The sequence below is a fragment of the Papilio machaon genome, chromosome 1, assembly GCF_912999745.1.
Source record: "Papilio machaon chromosome 1, ilPapMach1.1, whole genome shotgun sequence".
NCBI lineage: Eukaryota > Metazoa > Arthropoda > Insecta > Lepidoptera > Papilionidae > Papilio > Papilio machaon.
The window spans coordinates 4,502,462-4,529,651 of NC_059986.1; the positions used below are offsets into that span (position 1 = coordinate 4,502,462).

The following is a 27,190-nucleotide window of genomic DNA, read 5'->3' on the forward strand; positions in this document are numbered from 1 at the left end:
AAAGACAAAAATAAGGAGATATCGAAAATAAAATAGAATTGTAGAAAATAAATGAAAAATAGTTTATTTAATTATTTATTTATGCTTGTCTTTAAAACATTTCGCACAAAGATTTTGTGTGCACATCCTATTTTTTTTTCTTGAAGGAAAATATCTATTTTTTTTCTTGAAGGAAAATATCTATTTTTTTTCTTGAAGGAAAATATTTCCTCACTGCTGTCACTATCACTTTTATCTGCCTCGCGAATTAGTTTATTGTCCAAAATTTGTATTTTTCTTTTGTTTCCTGCCATCGTGCGTCGTTAATTTTACGAAAACAAAAAAACGCGACGTACAGTTCAGTGAGATGGCTCAACACTAACTAGCGAAGCGGGGCGCTCCGTGCGGTATCGGGTCGCCAACCGCCTGTTGGGACGGCGGGCCGCGATAGACCCCTGCCGCACCGAGTTGATATTTTTCACCGTCAGTGCGTGGTAGGCCGATAAAGGCCTGCCGTGATTTTTTATGAGATAATCGTTCCGCACCAGTGAGAGGGACATAGTTTTCTTCGTCCGCACCAGCTGAAATTCCGCGGCAGGTCGATCTAGGCCTGATCCGCAGTGAACGTGTTAAAGAAACGTTTACTGATTTTTCTCAAGAGATAAGTTGTTAGTTTGGTAAGCTAAGCTAAGGAAAATGTAGGAGACAATTACTGAACTATAAAAATCTTCGTTAAATGTAAATTTATTGCTAGGTATATTGAAGGAAGTAAAGATGTATTTAAAAATATACACTGAAATAATTATTTAGTTAATAGCTAGTAAGAATCAAGTAAGATTCCTTTTGGTTATTTATTCTGTCCTAGCAGAACCCTGCATGCATTGTAATGCCAAAATCTAAATTATCTCTCTAAATAAAAATAATGTCCAGTTTCAATGAGATTAGAGGAAATGAAAATAAAGTATCAATCATAGATTGCGATAAAGCGAACGGGTGTAAAAAATTTAAAAACCTTGCAATGTACAAATGCTAAAAGACTGTTGCAGCTAAAAAGTTTGAAAAGATTTGGCAGCAGTAGTTCTTACTATCTTAATATAATAGTATTGAAAAGCTTTGAAACATTGTAATATGTGTAAATGGCGATACACAGTAATATCAAAGATCATTGAGTTGTAGTATCTAATACTGCTTGTTTCCTGATAATTTATGCTAATGAGTTGGAAAGTCTTATGGCGTTTGCGGTAACATAAAAATACATCAAGTTTTTTCGACTATTTGAATTTAAGTATGACCGACTTTCGTACTATTAATTGTTATGGTATTAATTATTGGGAAATCTTTTATGGAACCTGTGCCAAAGTGTTTAACTATTAAATCTGATTATGTAAAAGAAGAAATTTACTTCAAACACACTATTAAAACTACTTTTATCTTTATACTTGCTGACCATTGACCATTTCTGCGGAAATACTCAGTACATCAATCCGGCAAGATCGCATCGATCAGGTGGCTATATTAACTAATTAATATTTGTACAAGTAAATTAAAATTGAAATTAAACTAAAATTAGGATATTGTACTATAAATTCAACATACATATTTGCAAATAAGGAATATGCCTTAGAAATAGAAAGATCACGTCTTTTTTATTTGATAAAGTAATGAAAAATTTAACAACTACACAAAAAAGTATCTGTATGTTAAGTAAAGTACTGATTACAAGAAGAATAACTTAAGAAATAATAATAACATTACATAAATGCATTAGGTATCAGAGAACCTCTTCGTTAAAACTGGCGACATTAAGATAAGGTCGCTAAAGTTTTAAAATTAATGATAATAGTCGAGCCTAGTAAACGTGCAGAATTCGTATTTTGGTAATTTTTAATCTTATTTACCTGAATAATATATTAAGCCAAAATTATCTGTATTGCATCTATTTAACCCATGTAACAGTTATAAAAAATATAGGCGACTATATGAATCATCAGACAATACTTACTTGACACAGCAAGGTAACTGAAATTTATAAATACAATTATTCTACTTTCAAGTAAAGCTTTGTCCATAATAATCTATAAACAATATGTCCTTGAAACGAAAAGTATCAAGTATAATTCCATTCAGCTGTCATTTCTCACAAATTGATCGATTGACACTTCTTCATACTTGTGTTTCCACATTAACGCGGTCTTTCTTCGTCCGCAGATCGGCCGGCACACATCGAGGGCAGGTATAAAAAATATTCAACAACTTCTTCCGTATATTCCAAGAAAGCACTATCTCATCAAAGCGAACATATCGAAAGGTAATATCTCGTATTTGTCTACTAGTTATTGCTTTTTAAATTGGCCTTCCTCATTTCGCAATAAAAATGTTGTTTCAAGTTCGTTTTTTTTTCTTGTTAATAATTATTTATAAAAATATTTGTTTTGATGATTTAGGTAAATCTATATTTTATTTAAAATTATAATCTAATATACAATAATGACGCAACCAATATCTAAGTATTTCATTGTTCAGCAATTTATTTACAATTACTATTTTTTGTTGAAATCAAATGATGAAGTTTACGAAGAAAACGTGATTAAACTCTAAACTTTGACCGACAGGTTGGATCACGTATTATTTGTAACCTTTTTATTTATTTATTGCAATATAAAAATTGATACACAATTTTTAAAATGAGTTTCCAAAACCCTTCACGATAACCAGCACTTTATATCAATGTGGAACGTTTAAATAGATTAGAGTGCGTTAGGCAAGTGTACGATGTATTCTTGTGTGGGCAGATCCTGGTGGTACGCCTGCTGCCAGAAGTGTCACCAAGAGGACGCTGGGACTCCCTCCTGGGAGCCACCGCATTGGCAAAAGATTTGTCCCTACCCACTATGTCCATCCTACAGACATTTTGCTCAAACACTTTCCGTATTTTTAATTGGTAAGTAATGTTTTATTTAATTGATTTTAATCATTTGGAATTAAACATGCATAGTTCCCAGCAATTTAAAATAATAATTTTCAAATAGCTATCGCCTGCATGCAAAGAACACAAAGCAAGCTAAGTAATTTTTGACTGTTTTAGGTATTTTGGCATGGGTGATTATCTGGATAGTAATGGGGGAGACGGCAGCGCCTGGCGGTCAGCTATTCACCCTGGCCGCGCTCACCATCGCCGCGTACTTCGGTGGCTGGCTTATGGTCAAAGTTACCACGCTGCCTGCACTCATCGGAATGTTGATTGTAGGAATTATACTGAAAAATGTTGGATTTGTGAATTTTGATGAAAACTACGAGCACGTATGTTCTTACATAAGGTAAACATAGACATTCTTAGAAATGTTATGAATATTTCTTTACATGTTACTGTCGTAATTTTACTTTGAAATTTGCAGAATTAAAGTGATGTAAGAGTTACTTTAGAAATATTTTTTGTTTATAGTTTTTTTCTCTTTCTAAATTTCAAAGTTCTTCTTGGAAAGTAATGTTATCATAATATTTTCAGAAAAATAGCTTTAACAATTATTCTAACCCGAGCTGGTTTGGATCTTGATCCGGTAGCGATGAAAAAGTTCTTCTTCACCGTTATAAAGCTGGCTCTAATACCTTGGACATTTGAATGCGTACTTTGCGCAGTAATGGCCAATTTACTTCTCGGACTCCCTTGGGATTGGGGTGAGTAGCTTTTTCCTAATTATCTTCCTTTTCTTTTTAATTAATTAATTAATCCTCCAAACATCTCTATCAGCCGTCACATCAATCCGATAAGACTGTTTAATACGCATCACTATCTAAAATATAAGCAGGTAACGAATCTGCTACTCATTTTTTATATCGGATGTCTGTAGCATTAATAATTTAATATCGCATGTACTGTTTATTTGTTCTCCACGTAATTGTATAGTAACATTTGCTTGCAGCATTCCTACTGGGTTCTATAATAGCTGCGGTGTCGCCGGCTGTGATCGTGCCGTGCCTGTTCCGACTGCGCGGCAAGGGGTACGGCGTGTCCAAGGGCATCCCCACACTAGTGCTGGCCGTATCAGGTGTCGACGATGCGGCCAGTGTAGCTGTCTTCGGAATTGTTTCCTCTATCATGTTTTCAAGTTCATCTATAACGATGAATATCATACAGGTAATCTTAAACAAAATAATAATTAAAGAAACAATAATAGGTAAACATCCGTGGTATAAGGCCAGGAAGATAATGTGATGATGACTAAAATACTAGTCTCATCATTATCATCAGCTCACTATACGTCCCCACCGAGGGGCTCGGAGCCTACCGCAAGTTAGGGGTGACTAGGCCATAGTCAACCACGCTGGCCTATATATTAGTACAAGTGTTAAATACGAAACACATTGTTATAATAAGATTGAAATTAGATGTTCTGAGGGATTCTTGTAAGAAACAATAGAATATAGTCTGAACTGGGTTGCGATTATATATAACAGTTTGTGATGCTTTCAGGGTCCATTCAGTGTAATCGGAGGAATAGCATTTGGTGTAGTTTGCGGGTACCTTGTAAAATATATTCCGGAAAGAAATGATGCTTTCTTAGTGCCACTACGGGTGCTGCTTCTACTTACCGGAGGTCTCATGTCTGTGCTCGGTTCAGAAGAAATCGGCTGGGGCGGAGCTGGTAAGTTAAAGAATTTCGACTACTCAAGCTATACAATTTCATAATAATATGAATATCGGTTTGTATAAAATAAGACAGGAAGTCTAAAAGAGACCAGTTTCTAACTGTTTCGTTTAAAAAAAACTTACACGATAAAATATTTAGGGGAAAATTTCATTCGAAAATACTCACAATTCACGCTTCACGCGCCTTCTCACCAACCGGCAGTCGATTAAATTGTTTTCAGTCACTAGTTCCGAGTACGATTGATTGTTTTGTTCTGTATGATGCGAGATTTTCACACGAACAATACACTGTTGCAACTATAAAAATCGATCTGTTATAAAACAGAAGGAAACAAAGCTATTTGAACTCTCTGTTTACACTCGTACGTCCACTATTACAAACTAAGCTATATTCTATGAGCTATGCAAAGTGATAGGCCGGCTCGATGCGATAAGTTCATGTGTTTTTATACTTATCTCAAAAAATGTCAGTCATGCCCTACTTATGTAGGTTAACGTAGAATAACGTTTGTGTATAATATAGTACAAGCATAATAACATTTTACACTAATGAAAATTTGTTTGTTCTAATTTAATATGCGCTTACATATTTATTTTAGTCGCACAAATTAAACCATTCATTGAATTATGCTGCTTCAATAACTATAAACAGAAAACATTGTCAAGAATTGAAACACAAGTACAAAATCTTTCTTAGTATTAATCGTTGATTTCTGAGACCATAATCCCTGTTTGAAACATATTGTTATCTATATGTATCATATCTATTTTCTCAAAGGGATGAAGACATTATATTTTATACAGGGATTTTGGTCTCAGGAACCAACAATTAAAGGGCTACTGTTTCTTAATCTAGGAAATGGTATTAATCAATTAACAATACTAAAGATAAAGTAAATTAGTAGATTGTTAATAAATATATTAACTGCTGTTGCCCCTTTCACCAACACAGTATTGTATATTTAAATATTTTACTTTTAACGAAAACCTAAGAAAAACCAGTGTTTTCATTCGTGTGTTACAAAGTTTTAACAAGAAATTGGATAATAGGTGATTTGAATTCGGTAAAAGACTTAAACACGTTTGCAATAAAAAATGTGCATGTTAAAAACAACGTGCGATAACGATTTGCGCTTTAAGCAAAATACGGTGCACGTGTTCTGTTAGTATTAAATTCTTGTAACGTGTTAAATAAATCGCCGTCGAGTATTGAAATTTATGAATAATAGATCTTGTTTTTTATTCTGAATGACGCACTTTGTTTTAGTAACACACGAAGAATTATGAATACCGCTGGCCCCGAGGCGAAATATATAAATACTATCAGGTCTCAGGACAGGCACTCCCCTGGTTGCCTCAGCCAGTATCAGTATTCTCGGCGTTGTCATATCGAATGACGTTCAGTTTCGCGGTCATCTGGAAGACAAGGCTAAGCTGGCCTCCAAAAAACTGGTTGTACTCGGCAGAGCGAAGCGGTATTTCCAACCGGGTCATCGCCTTCAGCTGTAGCCCCACATGGAATACTGCTCGCATCTCTGGGCTGGAGCACCCCAGCACCTTCTTCCATTTGACCGTATACAACTGAGAGCGATTCGAATCGTCAACGACTGAGTTCTTACTGATCGGCTCGATACTATGGCGTTGCGGAGGGACGTTAGTTCCCTCTGCATTTTCTACCACAACTACCACGGGGAGTGCTCAGAAGAATTGTTTGGAACAATTCCTGCCACCGAGTTCCGTCATCGGACGACACGACAGACCGCCAGGTTCTATCCACACCATCTCGATGTCTGGCAATCCACAACCGTGCGGTTTTCGCGTAGCTTTCTACCGCGTACTGCCACGTTGTGGAATGGTCTTCCCTCGGCGGTATTTCCACACCGCTACGACATAGGGTCCTTCAAGCAGCGATCGTATCACCATATCAAAGGCCGGCAATACATCTGCGATTCTTCTGGTATTGCAGATGTCCATGGGCGTCCATGAACACCTTGGTGTTCCCGCTGCTCGTTTGCCCCCTTCTTTTATGAAAAATAAAGTCATCTGTCTCTGGTTAACATCTTTCACGTATGTTTCGTTTTTCTATAAAACACATCGGTACCTTCACAAAGTGTGAAAGAGTGTGAGAGTGTTTACATCATCAAACTTTCCCCGTATGAAAAGTAAACGAAAATTCTCTGTAAATCATTTGCTGGGTGAACGGAGCAAAAGAGTGATTTTAAAGCGTTTCGTCGCTCGAGAACTGCCAACGCCGAGTTTAACGCTGCGTTAAAAAATCGCCGGTATGAATGAGCGCTTAGGCCGCATATTTTTACCTCATTATATTAATAACTAGTTAGTTTTTATACTAATACGTATGTAATATGATACAATTAATTGTATTGTATCATTATTTCAGGGCCATTAGCAGTTATTGCCTTCGCATTCGTCGCGTGTAAGAATTGGGCTGAGCAGGGATGGGAACTCGAGGACAATCCTGTTGCAACCGCATTCGAAATATTCTGGATGTTCTTCGAACCGATGTTGTTCTCTGTCACTGGAGCACAAATTGTTGTTAGTATTACTTAGTATCAACGATTAGATGAGCAAGCAGTTGTTTCTTATTAATAATCTTCTTATTTATAAGGAAAAACAAAACAGTTGCCCCCGATTCACAACTATAGAGAGATCTATATAGAGTAATTCCACATTGAGAATCTATATTTATATGAGTTCAAAAAGATTATCATATTGTTTGTTCCAGCTTGTTTAATTGCAAGGTTCTTAATGACAGAAAAGATTATGTTTCTTAATATGTGAATGTATAATATGTTTATAGACTTTATAGACTTGGGTATGGTTCTTAGATTGCAGATTTAGAACCGCATTTAGTGCTGGTTGGTGGCGGTATCCTGGTGACGTGCGCAGTGCTGCGAACTATACTGACGAGCGTTTGCGCAGTGCGCAGCAACCTCAACATGAAGGAAAAGGTGTTCGTTGGCCTCGCCTGGATGGCCAAGGCTACCGTACAGGTTAGTTTGTAGAAATTACTAGTAATTATTTTAAAAACATAAATATTTAAAATAACAGAGCCTGATGACTTTAATACGATTCGAATCGTATCACACTTCAAAATTGTTTGAGCTGTTTTGGCTATATAGTTGGTTTTAATGCAAATGGACTTATATACCCGCCAAAAAAATATCATACAACATGGTAACATGTATCGCATTTTAGTAACGGAAACTTTTAGTGACTGTTAATGTCAATCAATTGTATCACCCGCATATCATTACCATGCTCGTTAATTGTAATATGCTTATACCGTTGCAAGAAATAAGCAATAATTTTTCAGTTATTGGAAAACAAAAGTTAATCGCTTTGTTTGATATCAACAGGCCGCTTTAGGTCCTGTAGCTTTGGATGAAGTGCGTAAGATGGCGGTCGCCGAAGGTCAACCCGTTCCCGAGTTGCTACAGTACGCGGAGACAGTGCTCACCGTGTGCATTATGTCGATTGTGATCACAGCCCCGCTGGGAGCTATGGTCATTACTGTAACTGGGCCCAGGCTACTCTCCAAAACTACCAAGCCTCCCGTTTTGGAAGGTACGTATTTCTATTGTAAAAATTATATATGGTTTACTTCAGATATAATTTTTTTTAGTTTGAAATAAAAAATAAAATAAAAATATAACATCGTATATATTTATTAAGATAAATTCATCATCCATTTTACAAAAAAATTATACATCAATAAGGTTAACAACGATGATGCTTAATAAGAAAATCGTTCTGGTGGATGTCTTCTGGAATCATATTGGGAACCATTATTATTAGGAACATAATAAAAATGATTTGGTTCCATTGCTGCATTGTATTGAGGTATATTAGGAGAGTAAGTCGCTTGAGGCCTGTTTGTACTCGTCCATTGATACGGATCCATTCGCACAGTCTGATTAAAATTATAAGGATTGGTGTTATTGTTATAAGTTGGATAAACTTTGTTACCGGCAAAAGGAATATGGAAATTATTTTTGTTACTTCCAAGCGAATTGTTTTCACCATAATTTTGATAATTAGGTGTCACAGGTGGTCTGTAAGTAAAGCTTCTTTGTGGATCATAATATGTACTTTTGCCATTGTAATGTGAACCATTAGGACTTTGGTAACCGTTAAAGGTTGTATTGAAATTAGAGGTCGGATATGTATGGAAGCCATTGTAATTTGGTCGTGAATTATTTATCAACTGTCCCGACGGCAAAGGTCTGGGCTGCAGATATGTATTATTAGGGTATCTATTACCGCCTTGTGTCCAGTTATTATAAATGTTATAATTAGTTAAATAGGATCCAGGATTAGCGTAACCTTGTTTATGTGCATTACCGAAAGAGTTTGTTGGTCGGTTTATATTGAAAGGATAAGAGGTATTCAAACCCACGGATGTAGTGTTTCCTCCATAATATGGCAAAGGTTGTCTATTTGGGGGCCTTGGACTAGGTGGATAAGTATGTCTAGAATTTTGATAATTGTTATTGGATATATTTTTGTTAGGAAAATGTGAATAAGAAGAGTTATAAACTGGGTCATTTATTGCGGGATTTTGATATGGAATTATTGGTACAACAGGTTTCGAGTATGAAGGATAGGGATTGTTACCATATGGATTAATGGGTTGACGAGCATTATATTGATAAGTATTATTCGGTTGCCGGTACGGATAAGATGTTGGCACCTGTGGGTACATTGGTGAATACCCAGCTTGTCTGATCACGCGATGATTTTTAAAGAACTCACATATAGAATTCCCACATCCGCGCTCAAATATTCTTGGTTTGAAATCATCGGCATCAGTTTCCTTAACTTTTGATTCATCTGGAAACTTTTTCAAATCTTTTCGAATGTCGTCAGATAATGTTCGCGGAAACGTTTCATATTTGTTGTTTACATTGAGAAAAGTCTGTTTTTCATCAACATTTTCCAAATGATCACTACATTTAACAATGTTACTTAATTGCAAAATAACAACAGTCGCTATTAGGATGCAACGGACCGTCATCGTTAAAATCTTTTAAACGACTAAAATGGATGACTCTACCGATGATGTCACTCGAAACAATACTCAGATATACTTTGACCTTTTTATCAGTGCCGGCAACCGACATAAACTTGTTGTATATGTACAGTTTTTATAATGTTATTTTTGTAGTACTTTTTATCAACTTCGTGTAGTTGAGCCACCGTTATTTAGTTCCATAATTTAAATATATAAGATTGATACATATGTAAAATATTAATAGTAGATCGTTTCCAAACACATATTACAATATTACATACATATTGTAATATTACACATTTAGTTTTTTTATTTATTTATTTTTTAATTTAAACGATTTTTTTAATGTACTAATAAATTTTGTTCGTCAGGTTGGCGACGATCACATCGTCCTTCTATTCGAGATATTTCTATCATCGATGAAGAGGAAGTCGCTGAACGCGAGTGTGAAGCAGAAGCTAACAACTCATCGCCAGAGGGCAGTCCCGCAGCGCCCAACGCGTACAGCAGTCCCATGCCGGCGCCCGTGCCCGTCACTGTACAACCCAACAACCGCACATGACCGCTGTCACCTTGACAAGTCTTTTACCGTCCATTACGAGTATACTTATTCATTCCAAAACAAAACTGCTTGTTCAAGCAACAAATGAAACAAATATCTATACAATATTTTGAACCGCAACATCCGATTTTATGAAAGCGAATAACAACTTCGTAATTTCGAAATACATTTTGTTATTTAAGGGATTTTCAACACTTAGTACGGAGTACTTAACGAGTTCCGGTAGAACAGGTACCTATATTAATTATCGGAATATATCGCATAGCTTGTGACAAAACGAATTAACATATTTTACTTGTATTCAAAATTAAGAACTTAATTCGCCTATGTGATAAATGTGTATACTTAATATTTAATGGATTAGAATAAACCTCGCCTTTACATTTTTATATTAGGTAATGTTACCATTTGATAAAAAAATCGATTGAGTATTATTTAAATTAAGTACCATTTGTTGTAATTATTTGTTATTGTAGATTAGTATTTGTTAAATGAGATCAGTATTGTTGTGAAAACAGCATTAATATTAATTATGTGTTAAGTTACTTGTAATCGCGTTATAGTTTTGAGGATAATGTACCAATTATAATGAGTAGTTCCTTAATGCATTGCATTGTACTTTATGTAACGTATACTTAAATTAATAGGAGTTGTAACTTTGTAACGAAATTATAAAACTCGTTTCTTATATAAATATTATATAAGGCCAAATAATTTATTAAAAGATATAGAAACGCCATGAATATTAAATTGTTTTATTCTAGATTATTATTAATTATTGGGACCAATTTTATGAATGAAATAATATAAAGCCCATCCCTGTGATTTTCTTGTTACTTGGTACGAAGCTGATATAAATTATGTACCAATTACTAGAATTACCATATTTACATCAGCTTTTTTTAAAAAGGTGCGATGATATTGAAATTATATGTAAGTTCTATTAAATATGTAATACTTGGATTGTGTGGATTGTTATTTAAACAATTATCGCAATCCAAACTTACTGAAAAGTGATAAATGCACTATTATTGAAAAAATAAATATTTAAGAGAATACTCCTAATAAAAAATACTCTTAATTGTTGTTTTATTTTTAGTATACTTTTATGTAATTTATTCCTTTAATCGTAACATCATTTAACATATTATCATTCAAGAAGGGCAAATCCTTATTAGTCTGGTTACAGAGCCACACATAGAATAATAGTTGAAAACACCATTTAACTTGTTGAATAAACCTGAACATACCAACTAGTTACCACTATTACTACTACTGCAACTGGTAAGCATTAAAGACAATTTGGATTCGTTTCAAGAATAAAATAACAGTTGGAATGAAAATTTTTATAATCATTAAAATGCATGGATATACATTATTATATTATATAGATATATTATACCCATTAACTTATAAATATAATGTGATCTTAAAACAATTATATTTTAACATTTATATTCTGAATGCTGCATAACATTTAAATTAATTTTATTGATTATTTTCAGACGTACCTACCGACACAGATTAATTGATTTTTCACAGTAAACCATGGAAGTATTTTTTTTTTTACTTATAAAAAACAAAAGCAAGTTAAAGTTAATTCCTAATTAGGTCAACAAAGAAAAAACTTATTTTCTATACGTTTCATGTAATTTAAAAAAAACCTATTCGATAACCTCGATATTACTTAATGTATGGCAATTGTTTACAGCTGGAGCCAGTTAATGACTTTACTCGATTATTCTGGCTCGAATGTGTAAACATTACAAAATTTTAAAAAGTTATGTACATTTCTCTGAAAAACCATTGAACTAATTAGTACTGAATATGTTAGATCTCTTCACGTAATTGGCATACATATAAATTCGTTATGTTCCTTAAATATAAATAATATAGGCTGTGCATCGTGATAGTCAAAAATTATAAAATGTAACTTCCTTTATAACTGTACGTGTCATGTCAGCTATGTATGTTATTACATATGCATCTACCTAAATTTATTACTACTAAAATATATTATACATTAGGAGAAATTAAATGTCCAAAGTAATAACTTTTGTCTAAGTTGAAGATATCTGCATAAGCAAAATGTAAACGGATGATGTATTTTTATTTTATTCTAATATCTAGCATATTGTTAATTATTATTTGTAACACTAAATATAACATATTTTTACAATAACTAATTTCAGACATTACCAGTTTGATTTAAAGGTGATAACAACATAACTTAATAACTTGTGATAACGAAACAAATGAAACAGAGGGAGCAGAGGGAGAGGCTAACACGAATATTACACAGCTTTGTAACGACATCGACAAAACATGTCAAAATTTCATTAAAACTATTTAGTGTACTTTACGCCAACTGTTATTTTTTGCCCGTTGCACAAATTTTGTCGTTGACTTTACGAAAACGCTCTAACGAATATTCTTGGTAGGTTCAAAAGCTCAAGATTTATACTTCACACTTTGCTTACTCTTGCTTAATAAGTTTGTACTACGGATAACTTAAGAAGTGCTAAATCTTAACAAACTATCACTTCTAATAGAAAAAAATTTTGAATCCTTAAATACAAAATTAACGCTAGAATTACACCTTAAATACAAAATTAACGCGATTTACACTAAAAATATTTTCGCTTATACGAAATTAGGTGGGATAATAGTCAAGCAACGTGTTAGTGAAATGTTATTACTACAAGTGTACCCCTTATTTTACTATCAATTTATGATATTTACTTATATACTACTCATTAAGCTTAATCTTAAACATACATAATAAACGGGAATACCTAATTACGTTATGACTAGATCTATATTAGTGTTTCTTCAAACTGTGCTATTTTTAGCGATGCCGTAGTCTAATACAAATACATTCAACTTTCAATTTTTTTTTTTAAACAAATACAAAACATATTCTAGGTAAACTCAATTCCGGCCAAATATGATTTCTTACATCACGACAAATTGTTAGTCTATGGTCCTTTTAAAAAAAAATTGCCGGATCTCGCGTACCTTGAAATGACAATGACAAAAAAACACTAAAAGTATGAACAATCAAAAGAATGCCATAGTGAAAGCAAATTTAATTTAAAACGATACACTTATTTTTTTTATTTTGGATTTATTTATATGGCTTTTTTTAACATTTTCTGGTGTTCTCAGAACATCCTGCCATATTTTTATCCATATTATATGCAGTGGTATCGGAACGCACAATATAACATAAATATAATAAAACCATTGTCTGTTGAATTACTCAATAAAGAATTGCTTAATTCCGTTCCTTCTTTTACTTAGGAGATATGGTTGACGTATGTAGACATTCGGAAAGCATTAAAAACAATGATAATTCGCTTCCATTCATTAAGGTTATATTTCAACATTGCAACAAGTATTTGCATTATTAAGTTACAACAATGATAAATAAAAATAATATTATTACTTTGAATGTTTAATGTGTATGGACAAAAATTAATTGCCGAGTTAAGACATTTCACACGGTTAATTCTCTAGAAAAGTCTTTCTAAACAATTGCAATGTAAATCAGTATAATGGGTTTTATGATCAGACGAGTGGAAGAAAATTGTTTATTCAATGGTAAATTAGACGAAAGAGTTTCCGCATTTATTTTTGTAAATGGTTGTACCTCTTTTATGCGCTTACATTTTCGTTTACTCTCGAAAATTATATTGTTTTCCGTATTTGTAATGATAAATATTCTTTCCCGCATTTTTTTTTTTAATTATACATCAAAAATAATAATCGCATACATGGTTAAATATCAAAATTGTTTTCAACAATACAGAGCAAAAATAATTATGCAATTGACAGCACGCTACATAAATTCTGCAATAACAACTGAGAAAGACTTTCTAGAAACATGACACATGAAACATTAAGATTGCTTGTGGTTATTATGTTGGTAGGTTCGTAAATTAGCGCGTTCGTCGGAGCTGATTGTTCTCGACAGGAAGGTAGAAGAGGTGCGAGCCGAGGAGGAGGTGCCTTTCTTCTGCGAGTCCGGTTTTTCCAGCCCTGTTTATATTAGTTTAGTTAATAACGTCATACGATTACGTCAAACGTTTAACAAGACATGCGAAACAAATTCATCAGTATGCTAATTAATTATAGTGGCCCATTGTAACGCTGTTAGCTCAGACATAAAACACGTTACCAATATCTCTTAATTTTTGCTTTAAATACATTGTTCTGCATATAAAATGAGGATAATAATCTATCCAAAAATTTGACCCAAATTTTGAAGCTAAGCTTTCAGTCCACATAAAGTGTAATGAAAGAGTTACTGAAGCGCATTTGCTGCTTTTTTGTTTAACAAAAAGCAGAAATCTTTAATATTAACACTTAAACTGAAGCTACATATTCATAGCCAACAAGTAGCATCCCTTATTCTCAGTAGGAATCTCGGAAGCTATGTCAGTTAGACGAATTCTATTTTTAATTCTGGCAAAAATGCGATTAAAGCTTCAACACCTATGCGAAACGAGTACAAGTTTTGGCGTTTGCGCTAAAATTAAAACACAGATATTTTTGTTAAAAGCGGTAAATATAAACTGTGTTAATTAATTCAATGCTTAACAAACAAAGTTGTAAGTAAATTTAACACATCCATCACAAAACACGTGACGTGTATTCGCACGTAGACTGCGCAAGTTAACACGAGTTGTAAGAATTTAATAGGCGTGGTAACTAAGCTTGTATTATATGTGTGAAAAAAAATGATTACATTGTATCTGAACCTAACAAAACTTAGTGCATGCAAGTTTAACTACTAACAGTACACTATGTGCAATCATCATCCTTGTCCATTAGATGATTGGCATATTTATGTAATTCAATCTAAAAACAGCGATAGCTAAATTATAGAAAAAGCATATAGATATTGAAGAACATGAAAAATAAATATTTAATATATACTTGTGTCTATTGGAGTCCGAGAACAACCTGGAATAAAATTAACATTTGTAACTCCTTAAACAAAAACATAGGTGCTTTTGTTACGAAACGGTTTTTTAATATAAATAATGTAATTATAATCATATTTCCTTTTATCAAAACAATCCAAAAAACGTGGGTTAGAAAATAACTTAATTTCCTACCTAAGCGCTTTCTTATCAGGTAGTACAGCTTAGGTTTGACTACCAGAATGAGGAAAATGAAGACACCCTGAAGTTCATTAAACAGATCAACGATAGTCCAAAGCCAAGGAGGCTGTGTCACAATAGTAGAGAGTAGTTCCGATACCCAGCCAGCGCCCATCACTACCCATAGTTTGCCAGTCAATACGTATCTGCAAATAAAATAAAACATTAAATCTCCTATAACACAATTTTACAGTAATATGTTAAATAAGTTCTTAATAATGTGGTTTTCTACTGCTACTACCTGTCTCTACTTTGATATTTTAATGACATATTAAAATTTCAGGTATTCAAATTCAGGTATATTTAGGTCAAAAAAACTGATTTTGCCGTCAAAACAGTAATTCACCAAAGCTTTTAATTTTAGTAAAATCTAGTTTAGAAATCAAGATTTCTTTTCAAGTAATAATAAATGATACTGTTTTAAGATTTGAAATCCACTCACTTAGCTCTGTCAACACGAAAACGTCGCTTGGCGCGGTCACCGACGGAGCCCGCCTGCAAGCGATGCACCTCGGACTTGACGCGGGCGCAGTGCCGAGCAGTAAGTATCCATAGGATAAAGTTAGTGCCAGTTATAATGCCTATTGGTATTACAAAATATATGTAGTGAGGCCAATCTGACTGCACGTTCTGAACTGAAAAATCCAAATATCTTGGAAAAAATCTTGAAATATCACACACGTAGAATAGTTTTAAAAATAAAGTTGAAATATCTAACTAAATTAACTTATAAGCTGTAAATAGTCACAAAGCTATTTTATGAAATGGAATGTACATTACATGACGTATAGCTATAAAATGTTTTAGGCGAACGAACGATCTCTGCACTAAATATAGATTCACGATGTGTATTCATAATAATTAATAGTCATCAGTCATAGTTCTGAGTCACTGTTACTCAAAGTGCGACTCTCCAGAGTATTTTATAAGAAGCTATAAAAATGAAAAATGGCCTTACGTGATCCAAACCAGCAGGCACCATTTCCGATATTGGCATCGAGGATGATGGAAATAGGATACCGATCCAAAAGGAACATGGTCAGCGTCAAAACTACTGCAATACTCCACGCGTACATGGAATACCATATGAAACGACGACGTTCAGAACTACTCTTCCTTAAAGGTTGAACAGTCCTTACACTCCTGTTAAAAGAAAAAAATATGTAATTATATCTTTTGATTTATAGAAAAGTTAATTAAAATTTATAGGTACAGTAATATGACCTATCCTTTTTAATTTTTACTACGCAGTGGTATTACTTACTTAACATTCTAAAGCTGCGAAAGTTTAGAATTAAGATGGACGGAAGGATGTTTGTTAGAAGGTATCTCCAGAGCGGCTCAACGAATTTCGATTAAATTTAACATAGATATAGAACGTAGTCTGGAAGAACACAAAAGGCTACTTATTTAATTTTATCTAATTCCGCCCGGACAGAGTCGCGGACGATAGCTAGTTGTAATTATGATATGGCATAAACTAGTTTATTGAGTACAGTGGTGGTTTATAACCCATTTCGTCGCTGAATAATGGACACGATGGTCATAAACTTGTTAATAGGTATTGATCGCAAATGTTTCCTGCAGTATAAACCTGCCACACTTCGCTTTATTGTCGTTAGAGATTAAATAATAAAATAACATAGACAAAGCTCTGCGACTAATACAACTACTATTTCCTTTCATGCGAAACAAAATAAAAAACAACTAATATGTCTTCTACAAAACTTCATCATGATTCTTGAATGACTGTGAGTGATGTCTTGTTTTTAATAAATGGTGATCGTATAAATAATCTTTTTAATTAGACTTACAAGACAACTTAATGATTTTTAAAGTTAATTAAGTTTATACTATTAATAATTAATTAAATATATAGATAAAAAATTAGCTTCTAGATAGGTTATTTTGTTGTTATAAACACATTTTTCGGAAGCTTCTTTAGATTTTATTAAACATAAAAACAGGTCGGCGATCCCTAATAATACGTGAACGCCTACGTCCGTATGTATTTACGCCTACACAAGCAAACATTTACAAATTCATAAGAGTAATAAAACGGTTAGTACCAATACCTAATAATACCAAATAATAAATCAGTAAGGGATTCCTATACACATATGAGTAGTTATTCAATTAATGAGTCTCTTTTAGAACAGATGATTTAGTTAAAATTTAGTTTTTTTTTTTTTTTTGTTTGAAAATAATGCTAAATTAGTTTAAATAATGTCAAGAGCGAATCTATTAGTGACAAGAATTTATTTCATTTCTAATTACTTTAAGAAGTAGTGTAAAATGTAGTCCTTATTGATGTGGTCCTTCTTTCATCATATTAGCCAAATGTCGAACTCGGTCTCCCCCAAAGATATCTTCTAAGTCCTTCTTTATTGTATTTTAATTAAGGTTATGTAGATTGATAATCTGTATTACTATTTATTAGCTTTAACAAAAATAACATGTAATTCATATAAAAACAGTCCGTAGAGACGGCAGCGGTGTATGTTAATTAAAGACCCACCCTCTTTACAGCTAACGGTAATTGCGACTTCAGCACATTTCATTAGCATTAATTCCAATGAATATGTACTATTTACATAGTAAATTATAAAAAAAAAACAATCAAATTTACATAATACTGTTATGTTTTCCATGATCATCATATTATTTTAATATATTTTATAATACGATTCCTAAACATATATTGTCATTTTTCAATAAAACGACAACGTGTAAAAATTATTAGACTTCTATTGCTACTAGTTATTTAGCGGCATCATTTTACTATGAGCAAGAAAAGAAAGGGGTCCTAATTACATTAGATGTTTTGTTGATCAATCTAACTGATTTATTTATTAGGTCGATTAGGCAATCAAAGTTAGTTGAAGGCGTCAGACGGCTAAACCACTGGGGTGATATTACTTGCGGCGACCACGCCACTACTAAATAGTTTATAAGCAAGAATCAATGGAAGTAATTTGTTTTCGATTACAGTTTTTATTGGCCAATTCATTAGCTTGTACTTTATGACTTTTCCAAAGTATTAGATTACTTAAATACGCTATTATTAACCACGGTTAAAAATAACGGTATATCGTTAATTGACGTATACACGGGTAAATACGTATCGGACAAGGCCAAACAAATGAGATGTTTGAATGCAGACAACCCTATAACGTGGCTGACGCAGAAAAGAGATCCTCCCACCAGCTAGCTCTTATTTAGAAAAACATTAGTCACAGAGTTTTAGCGCCTTTGAACAGCTATAGTACATCAATCTAGTATACAGCAAATATTTATTTTTGAATTTGCAAAGTTTACATTGAAATACTACGGACTTGAATCAGTTCCACTATTTGGACTTCTGCCGGCATTAAGTCGTTCAACAATATGGCGTAATTTCATTGATTCATAGATAAATTTATGCAATTATTGTTAGAAATTTGTAGTTTTAATTAGCTTCAATATGCCTTTTGTGTGAAAAATTGGAAGAGGGAATAATCTTTAGCCTTAATATCTAATATGATGTTGATGACTATTGTTCCCTAGTGCAGTAGCCCGTAAGATTGAAGACCACTATTTTGCATAAATAAATTGGTACCGAACTGAGCTCACTGCCTGAGCTTACAATCTGAAAGCTCGTGAGCGGCAACAATCATGAGGAAGATCGAATCGATCGATGAAGTAGGAGGAAGCGGAGTATCTTTGAACTGGATGCTGAATGTAAAAACATCTTAAAAAAACATCACGGATTTTGATGGTATCAAACAACTAAATTAAAACAATATTAAATTGAATTATGTTGTAGTATCGTTTACGCAATCCGGTTTAATAAATCTTACTGTTGTATAACACAGTGTACATATATAGATGACTGTAAATTATGTATAAATTAATTTTATATACAGGCTTACAATATATTGGATTAAATTTTTACTATTGAAACATTCTATTGAATAAAAACGTATTATCCTGAAATATCAAAGCAACAATCATATTGTATGTATCAATGATATCACAGTTATTTCTTGACCACAATGGACATTCCCATTGATTCTGAGATTTAACACTTCACGATTTCTTCGTGTACTTGTTGCGTATTTACCACGAAACTGGGAACTAGACCGACATTTTAAATATAAACAAACCGACCCGTGAAAAAGTAATTTCTAGCTCAAATTAACATCTGCTTTCGATTATGTTTTATATAATATGTACTTAAATAGGTTTAGTTTTTATTTTAATTTAAAGATGACACCATAAGACACCATGGAATTCCTACAAACTGTCGAATCACTCTACTCTTTTGTCGAACAAAAATTCTTTGTCAGTCATTTTCTACATCCAAAGTTTCGTTTCAAAAATTAGATATTAGAATGTTTACGTGACAGAATATTGAACTTTGTTGGGTTTTTGTTGGCTCATTAAGTCATTAGAAATTAGTAAAGCTGTTTTCGACTTCTGGCTACAGTTTTACGACATTTGCGATGTTTGTAGCGTGGTTTAAATCAAATAAAACCAATCCAAACATGCGGTAGAGGTCTTAATATATATATGTAAACAAATAATTCTTACCCAAATGTCCACCATATGTCGAAGCACATGACGTTCAGCCAGCCGAACGCCGCCATGAATCCGAAATAGATACCATACCCTGTGCAAACATTATACAGTAATTGATCAAGCGTGTCAGATGAGAACATTCAAACTGACCCGAACAAACATTCTTTTGTTATCATATCATCTCATCCTCGCGCCGATGATTTATTTTCAATTATATAAATATAAAGAGTTTCCTACGCATTTGTCATTATCTAGTTTTAACAAGGTTGTTACAAACTTGAGTGTTTGTGCACGAATTAACCTAATCGATAACACCTGATAGCAATGCTCAAGTACTGTAACTAGGAAAATGAAAGCTCTAAGTACACTTGGACGTACGCAAAATTGTAATATAATTTATTAAAATTGATAAAACGTTAATCTGAAACATAATAGAGACATTTGCGTGTGTGTGAAAGTAATTAGATTTCTGTTTATCTTTCCTAACCTCACTATTTATGTACCCAGTATCATCAGAGTGTTAAATAAAGCATAAACCCCATATTTGTGGTACATTCCGTTTCTCTTCAGCTTCGACAGATCTTCAATCTAACCGACAAAAGAATATAGACATTCTTCCTATTATATTTAAAAGCACGTACTCGTATAAGGTAAAGCAAACAAATTTATCTCAACCAAAACATTTAACAAACATAAACGCGTATAAGTAATTTTACGAAATGTGAATATTTATATATTATATATTTCCCTTGGTTTGAGTATTGCGAGATAGGAAACCGTATCCTTGGGCTTTCGTAATATTAGCTTTAAAGATGCAAATACTAACAAACTACACTTTGCTTATTTGACTAATACGTGAAGACGCTACAAGACAAGACGCACACATTATGTTTACTCATTATAAACACATACATATATTATTACTTGCATTTGTGTTATAAAATGATTGCCATCCTGTCTTTTATGTTTTAGTATGATTTCGAACAAATGCTAAAAGAGTTTAACTTCGATGTGACTTCAATAGACATACGATTATATATGTTGTTACATAATATACTCATAATATAGATTTTATTTAAATAGATGATTATCATGAAATAAATAAAAAATAAATATACAGTTAAAAACTAAATCTTGTTTTAAGTCCTGCATAAGTGCAATTTATATTAACAGGATATTTCAACTACTTTATAGGGAATTCCAGTATATGCGACGCCTATTACGAGACTAAAGTTATTTGATATATCATATTTGAAAGCTTTATAACATGCAACTGCAATATTATAAATTTTTGAAATGTAATATAATCATTATTATACATTGAAAACTTATGTAAAATGGAGCTATAAAAAAATGGAAGAATAAATTTAATATTATTTGTATTTAGAAGTACAGCGGGACAACCGTTAGTGCTATTATGCATACGTTCTGTAAAACCGAAGAACGATTGCGGACCTTATTTCACTAGTTTATAAAGAAGTTGAGGATATAAATTACCGAGTAATTTGCATGTGAGTTTGTCAAAGACAGGGCTGTACTGTACTCTAGCGAGGCAGGAGTAAGCAAGCAGCATCATGCTGACGTGGCAGATGAGCGTCTGGCCGTGCAGGTTGCGCAGCTCGGGCAGCGCGCAGTACACGATCAGCGTCAGCGCCAAGCAAACGCTCGATATACTATTTATCTGCATTGGTACCAAAGAGATTTAAAAGAATTCTGTATCATCTTAGTAATATTATTATTATATGCGAATGTTTAGATGGATGGATGGATGGATAGATGTTTGTTTGAAGGTATCTTCAGAACGGCTCAACGGATCTTGATGAAATTTGACACGATAGTAGAACATAGTCTGAAAGATCACATAGGCTTCTTATAAAGCTTTCTTTTAATGCCGCGCGGACAGAGTCGCGGGCGACAGCTAGTATATTATAAATGCTAAAGTTGGATTGATTGAATATATGGATGATTGTTAACATGTATCTTGTATATGGCTGCACAGATCTAAATGTTTGAAACAAAGTTTAAAAAGTCAGTAATTTACTTCTAGTTATTATAAAAAAATCAAAACACAGCATTGATTCAAAGAAATCTAAAAAACATGGAAATGTTTTGAAATATTTATTTGAAAAATCATTTCCAGTAAACAGGATGGACATAAGACCTTGAGCAGTCACGCTATTCAACTCGGGAATAATAGAGTAGAAAAATTAATAAGACCATTTGTTAATTGACATTAGATGAAAATTTTAATTCACTTTTTACTAATTCATCCATTTACATTCATCATTGTTTTGTCATTTTTATTCTAGTTCCTGGCAAATCTAAAATATTGATTACTTCTTCTACTTCTTACTTACTATTATTGTCTCTCAAAATTAGCTTAAACTAAATGGATTAATCCATTTTATAATATTATTATATATCATTGTATAATGTCTTTTATATGATTTTTTAATAATTATTAAGATTTTGGTAATCTATATATATAAAAGAAAGTCGTGTTAGTTACACCATTTATAACTCAAGAACGGCTGAATCGATTTGACTGAAAATTGGTGGGCAGGTAGCTTAGAACCAGGAATAGGACATAGGATAATATTTACCCCGTTTTCTATTTTTTTTTTTATTTCGCGCGGACGGAGTCGCGGGAAAAAGCTAGTAATTAATAAATGAATAAAAAAATACCAGAAATATTTTCACAAACTCACCACGAAAGCTACGCGAAAGTCCTTTATCTTTTCTGCTGCAATAAAGCAGAGGACGGTACTAGAAATAACATCATTCTCTGGACAATGCCTGCGATCGAACATTTCTATACAGTAGTCGTTTGTAAGAGATATCGATGATTCCAGTAAACCCTCGGCAGTCAAACGATGATTGTCACGTGGGTCTGATCTGTTCAGAACAAACTTTCCGTCCGGGCATTCTAGGTTCGTCCGGATTCCCATTATATCTGAGAATGTTAAAATTATTAAAGATTGCTTAAATAATTTTAAAGAGAGAAAGAGTTTCATGTGTACATGTAATTATAACAATTAGGTTTTAAAAATCTGTTATTCAATTTTGTATCCGTAAGTTAAATGTTTAAAAATCTTATACGTACTACGATCTATAATTGAAATAATAGTTACGTAAACATTAATTGAAATAACCTTTACATCATTGTTGAATGGTCTAGTATATAAATTACATTGTTGAGTAAAATGCAAAAAAGTGTAAAGAAGTATGTGCTTATGTTAAGTTAAACCTTACTGTTTCATTTCACATCATACGTCAATAAAAATTACAATATAACAATGTATTTGTAGTATTTTGATTTCGGAATCGGTTTCGTCATTATATTTCATATAAGAATAACAAACGAAATAATTACTTGAAGAACGAAATGAGCAACAGTTTAAAATAGCGCTTTCTGGATAACATTATTTTTGACTTATTTGTTAGTTGCTGTAAAATAATCATTCATGGGCTTAATGTGATCGACAGTTAGTATATGAGTCGCGATCAACAGCTAGGATAATCATAAATTCAATACTTTAAATGTCCATATAATCTAAGTCTGGCGTGAAATGTAAATAAATATAAGAAGATAAAAAAAGAAAAGTGTAAAAAAAATTAATACACGAGTTGAAAAAATATAGTATATATGTGAATTTATTTGCACTAGTGAATCGGTTTTTTTATCGTCATAATTAATTAAGATACGCCACAATATTTCTGGGAAATTATTATGTAAATAGTAAATAAATTTTAGTATACAGCAGTTTATATAGAGTGATATTACTTTTTAAACTTCAACGTTTACTTATCAGATAAGGTTTATTATCAATTATTTTATTTGATACGAACACGTACCACAATTGATAAATCATAATATTACTTAAAAAATAATGAGCAGCGAAAAACGTACCTGTCAAACCAAAGTGATCATTCCTTAATGGTTCCAAATAGTACATTGGTTGGAAATAATTTTGCTCGTCAACATTAGGGACGCACGAACTAACTAAACTATTGCATCTTCTTACTTTATAATGATATCCTTCAGGACAGCATTTACGAACGCAAAAGGCATTAAAAGTGGCGCAGTTTCGGGTGCAAATCTTAGCAACCATATCTTCCATGTCGTATCCTTGATCCATGCACCATTCCCCTTTCATCAGGCTATTTGTTTTACTTCTATCGTTCCTATTCGTAGCTATTAAAACGTTTTTATCTACAGAAAAAGTATAATCTCTTTGTCGTAATTCAACAGCGTACTCATCGGACTTGCACTGCAAGCCTATGTCTACTTCGTAAACATAACTGTCTGTTAAATTCAAACGGTCAACAATCCACTGCTCGTCATTGTCTCCACTATCTACACACACATGATACCTAGCGCTAAAAACTTGTCCTTTCTTACAGCATTTTCGCACGTGATTTATTTGTAAGGCTGATTCCGATTTAGTTTCAGTTTCATTGTTAATACAGGTTAACCCTATCGTTTGCGGAATGTATGGCATTAACGTACCATTGCTGACTTCTGCCACTAACCTATCATAACAGATATTCAGTGAAGTCGATAACTTAGCTTCTAAGTCAACCGCACTGACTATCATGTTTATTCCATCGCACAATATCGGCAAGCCGTAATCGACAGAAACGAATCGTTCATCACTTATTATCAAAGGGGAATATGAAATATTGTAAGTTTGCGCTAAGCTAAGCCGGTCCAAACAATCAAAATGTTTGTAATGATCCGTTACCACCTTGACGAGACTGTGTTGCCGAGGGCAACATTTTCGAAAAACCGTCGGTTCACCATTACTGAAGAAGTCACCAGCTGCTACCACCGTCACGAGAAAATAACACACATACACCGGGAACAACATGGTTCGTGAAACTCGACGCACTGTTTCCCACACTTATGTTTGATATAGTTACACCAGATGGTTAGCGTCGGTCATCGCGGAATGCATTGTTTACACGAGGAGCGGATCCGGGCGTGTAGCAGAGGTCGGCGGCGGCGGCTGAATGATGCGGGCTGCAGACTGCGGGCGAGTAGCCGCACCGAGGAATGAGGAGCGCTTTACGCGCCTAGGGAACCACAGCCTTGAAAATTACACTACAACATCCTACGCCTCCCCATAACACATTGAGTGTCATTCATTTTCGATGTATTTTTTTCAAAATATTAAAATAATTTATTTTATTGCTATATAACGCTATATATTAAAAAGTAAACTATCCCAATAATCTAAGGTAATAAGCAGCAAGCGACGATTTTAACATGATATAACAACAACGCTTCCGATTCATCGCCAATCAAATACTGATAACAGTAAAGTGACCGATTGATTACTAAGAACTTTGTGTGATATATATCTTTACTAGCTTTTACCCGCGACTCCGTCCGCGCGGAATAAAAAATAGAAAACGGGGTAAAAGTTATCCTAAGTCCGTTTCCTGATTCTAAGCTACCTGCCCATCAAATTTCAGTCAAATCGATTCAGCCGTTCTTGAGTTATAAATAGTGTAACTAACATGACTTTCTTTTATATATGTAGATTTTCAAGAAAGGTGACTTGTATTGATATAATATTCCCGTTATCTAAGATAATATTGAAAACAAACGAGTATGTTACTGTAATCGAGTTACCAAAACCTTACTTTTACAACGAATATATTATGTACTTTTAGTAAAATTCACGTTAAAGTAATGCATAACTGCCAAAACTTTAAAAAGTTGGGTCTAAATAATTGACGTTATTCTTATAACATAACTAACTCAAGTTCAAAGACTAAAAAAGATTATTTACGTTATGAAATTAACCAGAAGGATTATATTTTTCCATACAAACTATAGCGTTTTTATCGACAGTTTTCATCATCTACATAAAGATCCTTTCAGATAGACCGGGGCGAAAAACATAGCAAAGTTTTTATCGCATAAAAATTGAATTTCGTACGATTGAAAAAAAGTTTTTGACGAGCAATGTCTTTTTTATGCTTACTTGAACAGAAAAAAGACGATTAAAATTAGCTCTTTTTGTGGCACAAAACTAATAGATAGTGCTTATTTGCAATAATCTTAATTAAATGTTTTATAACGTTTAAACATCATACTCGAACAATACCAGTTACAGCATCCAAAGTCCTTACAACCTGTAGGTATTGTTTATTGTTTTGACTTGTTTGCGTTCGGCTCATATTTAAGACTATGCTAGTCTTCTGGAACTTTGCCAATAATTGCCAATCTTGCTAATTTAATTTGTATATATTTCTCAAATACCTTGGAGGTACGTTAAAATGAGTTAAAAGTACTTTGTAGCTAATTGAACGTTTGTACTATTTTACCTTCCCCTAAGGTTTTTGTTGTTCAGTTATATTTTTATGTCGTTAAAAATGGAGGTAATTGTTTTGCAAAAATCTTTTCACTGAATATAGGTATACGTATAGTTAAGTGGTCTTGATTAATTTAAGACATATTAAGCTGCGAGGAACGTCGATTATAATTTTTTATTCGAACTTTGATCTTTATAAGGCATAAGCGTTTATTTGCTTAAGATTATTTTTGAACGGATGTGCAAACAACAGCGCAGTTGTGAATCATGATAACACACCCCGTTAAATGTTATAAACGTACCTATTATTATAGAAGTCTCAAACATATGAAATAGTATAAGATGTTTGTAACAGATATTTTCTAGGAGTTGTTCCAAATATATTAGGTAATACTTCAAAAAATTTACCGCCACATTTTGCAAAATCACTTTTAAATCTTCCTTACATTCAATTTTACTCTTCAAATCAGTTGTGTTGATGTCTAAATTAATTAAGATTACGTAAGGTATTACGTTTTGCTCTAAGATCAAGCCTTCTTGCGTGCGTGCTCCTGGTTCTGTCGTAATAATGACTGAATACAGGATTTAATAATAATAAATGTCTCGAATGTGTTAGATTAAAACATGTCAAGAAGATATAACTGAAATCATATATTACGATATTGTGGCCTTATTTTTTACAATCATGCTATTTGTTCTTTTTAATTGCACTGCAATTATCTTGAGCTAAAAATAAACAGATAGGATAAAATGTAAGCATTGAGTCAAATATGAGTGCACAAACAAGGATATCTGACCCGATGAGAGAGTCGGTTTTATCGCAATAAGTTCTGTTACAAGAAAAAAACATGACAAGACAGTTCAGTAGGAAAAGGACCCTGTGGCACATTTTTGACATTCACAGCTGTCAAAATGCTG

General features: G+C 33.1%; 2 protein-coding genes across 6 annotated transcripts in view; one reads left to right on the forward strand and one right to left on the reverse strand.

The window, feature by feature from the left end:
• LOC106710672 (sodium/hydrogen exchanger 9B2) overlaps positions 1-10,592 on the forward strand; it is a 37,905-nt gene extending 27,313 nt beyond the window's left edge. For all 4 annotated transcript variants that reach the window (XM_045679561.1, XM_045679563.1, XM_045679567.1 and 1 more), the window contains 10 exons: positions 2,188-2,287; positions 2,772-2,920; positions 3,065-3,296; positions 3,485-3,654; positions 3,900-4,114; positions 4,451-4,622; positions 7,026-7,180; positions 7,474-7,638; positions 8,005-8,212; positions 10,031-10,592. In XM_045679561.1, coding sequence (XP_045535517.1) covers positions 2,188-2,287; positions 2,772-2,920; positions 3,065-3,296; positions 3,485-3,654; positions 3,900-4,114; positions 4,451-4,622; positions 7,026-7,180; positions 7,474-7,638; positions 8,005-8,212; positions 10,031-10,221 — 1,757 coding nt within the window. In that variant the 3' untranslated portion in view covers positions 10,222-10,592. The remainder of the gene's footprint in view (positions 1-2,187; positions 2,288-2,771; positions 2,921-3,064; positions 3,297-3,484; positions 3,655-3,899; positions 4,115-4,450; positions 4,623-7,025; positions 7,181-7,473; positions 7,639-8,004; positions 8,213-10,030) is intronic.
• A 3,446-nt stretch (positions 10,593-14,038) lies between these two features.
• LOC106710830 (G-protein coupled receptor Mth2) lies at positions 14,039-25,263 on the reverse strand. Of its 2 annotated transcripts, XM_014503012.2 has the most exons (9): positions 23,860-25,263; positions 22,658-22,902; positions 21,447-21,630; positions 19,962-20,040; positions 16,348-16,532; positions 15,832-16,024; positions 15,345-15,535; positions 15,163-15,189; positions 14,039-14,262 (listed from the first exon to the last, which is right to left on the reverse strand). In XM_014503012.2, exons 1-9 carry the CDS (start codon positions 24,818-24,820, stop codon positions 14,123-14,125), a joined length of 2,205 nt encoding a protein of 734 aa, XP_014358498.2. In that variant the 5' UTR covers positions 24,821-25,263; the 3' UTR covers positions 14,039-14,122. The 2 variants fall into 2 exon arrangements, with proteins under 2 accessions (XP_014358498.2, XP_014358499.2); XM_014503013.2 differs by lacking the exon at positions 15,163-15,189.
• Between the last annotated feature and the right edge of the window lie 1,927 nt (positions 25,264-27,190).

What these genes read in the sequence shown, in the direction of transcription:
- LOC106710830 (XM_014503012.2), bottom strand. Translation starts at nt 24,820, where the DNA reads ATGTTGTTCCCGGTGTATGTGTGTTATTTTCTCGTGACGGTGGTAGCA. An exon ending in ACTCACATGCAAATTACTCG is followed by an intron (nt 20,041 to 21,446) that starts GTAATTTATATC and finishes ATGTTTGCACAG; the next exon opens with GGTATGGTATCTATTTCGGA. An exon ending in TCGGACTCCAATAGACACAA is followed by an intron (nt 14,263 to 15,162) that starts GTATATATTAAA and finishes TAATATAAACAG; the next exon opens with GGCTGGAAAAACCGGACTCG.